At 58.7% G+C, this 7,631-nt stretch overlaps 1 protein-coding gene across 1 annotated transcript; it reads right to left on the reverse strand.

Moving 5' to 3' along the window:
* Window positions 1–3,250: 3,250 nt before the first annotated feature.
* Window positions 3,251–6,998, reverse strand: FEM1A (fem-1 homolog A). The gene has a single exon (XM_060094448.1). It carries the CDS (start codon window positions 6,877–6,879, stop codon window positions 4,885–4,887), a length of 1,995 nt encoding a protein of 664 aa, XP_059950431.1. The 5' UTR covers window positions 6,880–6,998; the 3' UTR covers window positions 3,251–4,884.
* Window positions 6,999–7,631: the final 633 nt, after the last annotated feature.

Raw genomic sequence — 7,631 nt, forward strand, 5'->3', positions numbered from 1 at the left:
GCCATTGCTGCCCATAGCCCTGAGGGTAAAACCCAAATTGCTCTTTAGGGCCTAAAGGCCCTGCACCATCTGCCTGTGTCCACCAGCTCCTCCTGCACTCCCCTCACTCACTCTGATCCAGCCACACAGGGTTCCTTGCTCGTCTTGGAACAAGTCACGTGAGTTCATTTATTCATTCAACAAATGCTTAATGAACTACTGTGAATCAGGCCCTCTTCTAGGTGCTGGGGACACAGTATGGAATGAGCTTGAGTAGTTGACATACTAAGGAAGGGACATGATGAAAAAACAAGGAAGGAAACAAAGAAAAAGATGATGAGGACTTCCTTGGCAGTCCAGTGGTTAAGACTTCATGCTTCCAATCCAGGGCCTGCAGGTTTGATCCCTGGTCGGGGAACTAAGATCCTGTGTGCCGCGTGGCGTGGTCAAGAAATAAATAAAATAAAATAGAATTTTTTTTTTTTTAAAAAAAGAAGATGATGATGACAGGTGTTAAGATTTTAAGGATTAAGAAGGAAGTACACAGGAGGATGTGGTGGAGGCTGTCTGGGGCTGCATTTTTAATGATGATCTGGGAGGGCTTCATGGAGGAGGTGACATCTGACGGAGACCTTTCCTTGATGGGCTTTTAATAGAAGACATCAGGACTCAGGTCGGGGGAGAGGGTGGCACTGGGGGATTTCAAATGTCCCGTCCAGTGTTGAGGGTCACTGTCTCTTTTGCAACCTACTAGAAACACAGGTGCTGGGGTCAGGGGAGGGAGCACTTCTCCCCCGCCTTGCAGGAAGGGTGGTGCTGCCTGCATCTGGTCTGGGTCTTGCCTAACACATGTTGTGGCAACCACTGGGTGGAATCACCCTTTGTCCAGTCCTAACTGAATTTCCTGAAGGAATCCACACCCTCACCCTTTCTCCAGGGATGCAGAGTTAGTGCCCTGCAGTGCCAGCCAAGTGCCACCTTCCCAGGGGCTGGTCATCTCACCTTTCGGGGCTGTGATGTGAGCCCCTGAGCAGTGCTATCTTTAACCTTGGGCCGGGACGCTCTGCTCCTGTAAACACTGCTCAGATGACAGTCCTGGAATCCCATGGGGGCGACAGGCTCCGTGCGTGGCAAAGCCATCGGGGCTGCTCAAGTTGTTAGGCGTGGACTGAAAGCCCCAGAGGCAAGAGGCATTCGTTCTTTCACTCACCACATGGGTCACTCAGTGGGGACCAACACAGACCCTCCCAGGGCTCCAGAAGGTCTGAGAAAGGCATTAACCAAGTAGACAAGCCAATGAGTAGAAAGAACTTCAGACCCTGATTTCAGTTCTGCAGAGGCAGGAAGTGGGGCGGGGAGTGCCAGTGAGTAGGGGCAGTGGCTCCCACTTGTGGGGTGGGCTGCACACTTTGACACCCTCAATCTTGGGTCTCAGCCTTGACCCTGGTGAGCTCGGGCAAACCCCACTCCCTCTGAGCCCTGGTCTGCTCATCTATCAGCAAGGTGGGTCGCCATCCTGGCTGTGTGGCCTTGGGCAGGCAACTGGCCTCTCTGAGCTTGTCTTGTCACTGGTAACATGCAGTAATCACTGACCCAGGCTGAGTCAGCCAGCACGACCCATTCCTGGGCTACTACAATTGGTCCAATTCCAGTGAACATCAGGACTTTGGCTGGCGTGTGCCATTCTGCTGGCTGCCATGTTGGGACCCGGGAGGAAGCAGATCATTCCTAAATTCTGAGCTGCTGCATCAACCCTCACCGGAAACCTGCCTGAGCTTTAAGGTGGCTTTCTCTGGAGAGTCTCAGGCAAAAGTCACAATTCTCAGGTGTGAGCTTTTTTTTTTTTTTTTTTTTTGCGGTAAGCGGGCCTCTCACTGCTGTGGCCTCTCCCATTGCAGAGCACAGGCTCCGGACGCGCAGGCTCAGCGGCCATGGCTCACGGGCCCAGCCGCTCCGCGGCATGTGGGATCTTCCCGGACCGGGGCATGAACCCGTGTCCCCTGCGTCGGCAGGCGGACTCTCAATCACTGCGCCGCCAGGGAAGACCTCAGGTGTGAGCTTTTAAAGAAAGCATTTGGCCCAGATCGGTTTCCCTCTTTGGCGACTCCCGACAAATACAATCTCTTAATAGCCTCAGTTTCCCCCATTTGCAAGATAGGAATAATGGTACAGGGCTGCTGTGGGCAGCCCACCCAAGCACACAGAATGGTGCCTGCCATCCAGTCAGGGCTCAATAAATGCTGCTGGTGTACACGTTTCCTGAGAGCATCTGCTGACTCAAAATACACTCTTTCAGGGCAACAACCATATATTCACACCGTAGCTGAGTGGGTGTTAGCTGGTAAGTGTGGTTGGGGCCCAGTGAAACCAGGAGTTGGAGAGACCACAGCATGGTCTCCCCACTGTCCCAGGAGCTGAGGACGCAGGGGAGATGACTGGCCTCAGGTATAGCTGGTTCAATCCTCCTCCCACCTCCAAGGGGGCTCGAACCCTGCCTGGCACACAGTGGGCCCTCAGGAAATACTCAATGACCCACCACCAGGGCACTGCTGTTGGGGAGGGTTGACACCGTGAATGGGGAGAAAAACAATTTAACCAGCGAGACGGCAGGACAAAGGGAGGGGTAGGGGCACATCAAGTTCATGCACAGACCTCCTGGGCCAGAGGGTCCATGGGCTCCATTGGGGGTCTCTGCGAAGCAGGGCTGAGCTAGGGGCCTTCCTGTTTCCTGAGCCCTTCCTTGCCTTTCCTGAAGGTCAAGCCATCCTCTTTTCTGTGGCAACCCTCCTGAAAAGCAGGGCTTTTGACTAAGTCAGGGTTTTTTTTTTTTTTCCTGCAGTAATACATCTTCCTAATGCACTCTGACACAAAGCCCCAGGACACAAACCGAAACTCGGGTGGGAGCCATTAGCCTTTACGTGGACCTTCTACACCTGGTGGCACCCTCTCCCTGCCTTCTCCCCCATCTAGCCCGTGTGGGACTGCCAGGCGGCCCTCTCCCCGTGTCATCCTTTTTGTTTGTTTTTGTTTTTTTGCGGTACGCAGGCCTCTCACTGTTGTGGCCTCTCCCGTTGAGGACCACAGGCTACGGACGCGCAGGCTCAGTGGCCATGGCTCACGGGCCCAGCCGCTCCGCAGCATGTGGGATCTTCCCGGACCGGGGCATGAACCCGTGTTCCCCGCATCGGCAGGCAGACTCTCAACCACTCGCCACCAGGGAAGCCCCGTGTCATCCTTTTAACAACATCAGCAAGAGACATGCAATGGACACTGCCTCGTTTCTTTATTCCGGCCTTTGGGAGGGACAGTGACAGCATTTCCCGCCTTGACGGAAGGCGAAACCTGGTCTTTCCTTGTAAAGAAAGAATGTCCTAACTAACACTGCAAATCCAAACGAGACCTAGGTCCCTCAGTGGGGCGGGACATCCAGGGACCCGATGTGGCTTCTGGAGGCTTCCGTGTAGCTGCCCCTCGACAAGCCTGCGGGAGAGGCGTGGGGTGGGAACGACCTCTCTCCTGAGCCGGCGGGCGGCTGCTCCCGTCCCCTTCTGCTCTCCCAACATGCCAAGATCACTCTCCTGCTGGCGGCCGGGACGGATGGAGGATGCCCCCGAGGGAATCTCGCTGGGATGGGTTCTCTGGCAGGGGCGCTGGACGCCCCGAAAGATGGGAGAGCAAGACTTTGTACCACCTTAGTTGGCAACCCATTCCCGGCATCCAGCGTCTCATCTAGATGACTTAGTGGGTTAACAGTGTACTTGGCATTGTCTCAGGGTCACCTGGATCCAGTTCCCTAAGCAGCTAAAAAATGGCTACAGCCACTTGGGTGGCTCGCTACACACCTGTGCCCTCCGGTGTGATTTGTGAGGCAGAAGTGACCTGCAGTTTTAACTTGGAAATCGTGAAAACCAAAGCCCAAACCAACCACGCTAGCTCTTGCTGGGCGGGAAGCAGCCGGCAAGCCCTGCTCCTTCAGTGTTTGGCCGGCTCCTGGTTTGGAAAATTACTTCTCCTTCTAGTGTGAACGGGAAGTCGGGCGGCCCAAGTAAAAGGCAAACGAGTGAAGTGTTCAGAAAGGTACCGTCACCCTCGTTTTGGGGACTGATAGGCCAGGATGGCCCCTCCCTCCGTCAATTCTTTACACAACGAAGCTCACTCCTGCCGGCCGTGGCCATCTTGGGCACGACAAAACCCTCGCTGCGTCAAGTGAACTTAGCGAGCCCGACAAACCAAAATCTTAAAAAAAAAAAAAAAAAAAAAAAAGTATATGGCAGCAAAACCTCAGGACTCCTGAGCCACACCTGTAACCTGCCCGCTTAGTAAATAAACGGAACACCAAACCACAAAAGCTACGCAAAGGGCAGGCCGCCCCGGCAGAGAGACCGGCCCACAGCAAGGCGGAGGGAGCTGGTGCAAACGTGCTGTAGGGGACGAGTCTCCCACTCCACCCCGCCCGGGGACCCCCAGTCCTAACACTGCACTGGGCGGCTGGGTCTATCCGGCCACGTAAGGGGCAGAGGCCTGACCCGACTCTCCGTTTCTTCTTGTGTTTCTAGCAGGGGAGGATGGCGATGGCTTCAATCCCTCTGCCTCTGGGTCAGAAGGAGACCCTCAGACCCTCAGAAACCCAGGCAGACAGGACTAAGGTGCGGGAGGTTAAGCGTCTTCTCCCTGTTGAGGATGGGCGCGCGCGTGGGCTCCTCGAGAAAGTCCTTTCTCCTAGCGCGTGATCCTGAAGGCTTCTAGCACCGACAGCTCGCTGACTCCTTTCCCCTCTCCCTGTGGAGGGGAGGGGGCCGTGGAGGCGGGAAAGCCCTTCCCCCATTCCAGCCACTGGAAGCGCTCCCCGGCGGGTGCGGGGACAGGTGCGGGCCCCACCCCTCCCGGGTTCTCCTCTGGGCCCTGTCAGTGCAGCTCGATGAAAGCCTCCAGCTCCTCGGGGATGAAGCCCTTGTAGGGGATCTTGTTCTTGTCCAGGGCGCGGGCCGCAAGGCACTGCAGGGTTACGTAGTTGAAAGGCTGAATGGTGCTCTTGGCTAGCAGCTTCTCGTCCAGCAGCTCGTAGGCCGTCTTCTTGAAGGCGTTCGTGGCGTCCATGTGGGCCCCCGCCTCGATCAGGGCGTTCATGATCCCCGGGCAGTTGTTCTGCGCCGCGATGTGCAGCGGGGTGTTGTTGTCAAAGTCCCGGCTGTCTGGGTCGGCCCCGCAGTCGAGCAGCACCTTGACCACCTGGAGGGAGGGGAACCTGCCCACCGGGTAGCGGCCCACGTTTGTGGTCTCCGCGTCCACGGCCATGTGCAGAGGGGTGAAGCCGTTCTTGCCGCGGGGGGCGCACTTGAGCAGCCGGTAGACCTTCTGGTGCTTCAGGTGCTCCTGGTCAGGCGTGCACTCCACTTTCTCCAGCAGGTAGAGCAGGTGGAGGATGATGGCCAGGGCCTTGGTGAACTGGGCCGAGTCCCCGGGCTCCTTGGGCAGCTGCAGGGCCCGCTCCACTTCCCGGACTCCTTTGCACAGCACCCCCATGAGGTCTGCAAAGCCGACTGGTGTGCCCAGGCTGCCCTTGGCCGAGCGGTCCTGGAGCACGTAGGAGAAAAGTTCGGCAAAGGAGAGGAAGCTGCTGGCGGTCATGGGGCTCAAAGGCTCGAGGTTGTTCTGCTGCATGTCTAGGGCGTACTTCCACAAGCGGATGCAGCGCTCGAAGTTGCCTGAGTCGGCGTACACCGCGCCCCGGTACCGAATATAGTAGGAAGTGTCCGGGTGGGAGGGACCCAGGATGCGCTCTCGGATCAACAGGGCCTGCATGCGCATCTCATCCGGGTCAGTGATGAGCGCCTCCAACTCCTCAGTGGTGTTCACCTCCCTGGAATAGTCATAGGCGAGAACCAGCTGCGGGGGCTCGGGTTTGGGCAGATACGCGCCCCCCTGGTGACGAAGCTCCATGGCCCGTCTCCAGTGTTTCAGGGCCCCGAGCAGATCTCGCTTCTTATCCACGTAGGTGGCTCCCAGCAACTCCAAGGCTTCCACGGCGGCTTCCCGGCTGGTGGGGCAGCAGCTCTCGTATGATTCCCCACTCAGGGATTCCTCTGGGGAGGAGCTGCCGCAGCGGGCGCCCTGGGGCTGCGCGCACGCCACGCCGGCGGAGGGGTCTTCTCGGGCCAGCCCTGGCCTCGCTTCCTCCCCAGCGGGCTGCTCCTGGATGAGGTACTCCACGATGTTGGTGTGGCCCGTCACGCTGGCCGCCAGCAGCGGGGTCATGCCGTAGCCGTCCCGTTCCATGCGGGCGTTGCACCCGAGCAGCAGCTGCAGGATCTCCAGGCTGCCGGACTCAGCGCAGTCGTGCAGGGCCGTGTTGCCTTTGGCGCTGCGCCGGTTCACCTGGGCGCCCTGCTCCAGCAGGTAGCGGGCGATCTCGCGGTGACCCTTGTAACAGGAGATCATGAGGCACGTGTGCCCGTGCCGGTTGGCCACCTCCAGGTCGGCCTGGTGCTCGCCCACCAAGTAGCGCACCACCTCCAGGTGCCCGTCGAAGCAGGCGGCGCGCAGGGGCGTCGAGTTGGTGCGTGTGGTGCGGTTCACCGAGGCCCCGCGGCGCAGCAGGCTCCGCACCACGTCCAGGTGGCCAGCGGCCGAGGCGGCCCACAGCGGCGGAGCACCCTCGATAGTCTCGCCATCAAAGTGCACCGAGCCGCCCGCCTCCACGCTCGCGCCGCACCGGTCCACCAGGTACTCGACCACGTCCAAGTGGCCGTAACGGGCGGCGATGAGCAGCGGCGTCCCCCCGCTGGCCACCTCGCCCGTTAGCTCTTCCAGCTCCTCCCGGCTCCGGCCGCTGAGCAGCTTCTGAAGCAGCTGCAGCTTGCCGTCGCGGGCGGCGTTGTACACGGCGGTGTGGAGGTCCATGGTCCGGGCCTCCGCCAGGCCATGGGCCGGCCGCCGGGGTACTGAGGGACGGGGGGGGACGGCGGACTAGCGCCCGGAGGAACACTGGGCAACCTTCACCGTCTCCCCCGCCGCCATCTTAGGGGCTTCTGGGGCGGAACAAAATGGCTGCCGCGACCTGGTTCCGTTGGAGCCTGGAAGGATGCAGGGAAATGTAGTTCTCTAAGCCGGCACACTCCATGAAACAGAAAAGAACGGTAAGGTATTAAAGCTACAACTCCCAGAAGGCCGAGGGCCAGCGGCGGCGAAGTGATATCACGATGCATGGCGGGAACGGCAGTTCCAATCACAGCCAATTGTGGCGGAAACTCGTCCCTCGAGGACTACCACTCCCGTCATGCAATGCTATCGCGATGGCTTGTGGGACCTGGGAAAGTTTGGCTACGTACTTCCTGTGGCTGTCACCATACCGGAACCGACAGGAAACGCAGACGCAGGGCAAAGGAGTACGTTCCGCAAAAGGCAGGGAGAGCAACTCGGAGCCAACCAGGAGCGAGAGCAAAGGCGAAGCCAGGCGAGTGGTCCGATTTGGGCTTCGCGAGGCCGAGCCGCTCACCGGCAGGGGGCGCTCGGGAGAGGCAGGAAAGTGGGGCGGGGTGGGGACGTTAGGAGAGCAGGGAGTACAGGTGGCCCTAAGGTTCAGTGTCTGGCGCTCGTTCACTTCTCATTTATTCGTTCATTCATTCACACACTCATATGTTTATTTGCTCACT

Source organism: Mesoplodon densirostris, chromosome 3 (genome assembly GCF_025265405.1).
Source record: "Mesoplodon densirostris isolate mMesDen1 chromosome 3, mMesDen1 primary haplotype, whole genome shotgun sequence".
Lineage (NCBI taxonomy): Eukaryota > Metazoa > Chordata > Mammalia > Artiodactyla > Ziphiidae > Mesoplodon > Mesoplodon densirostris.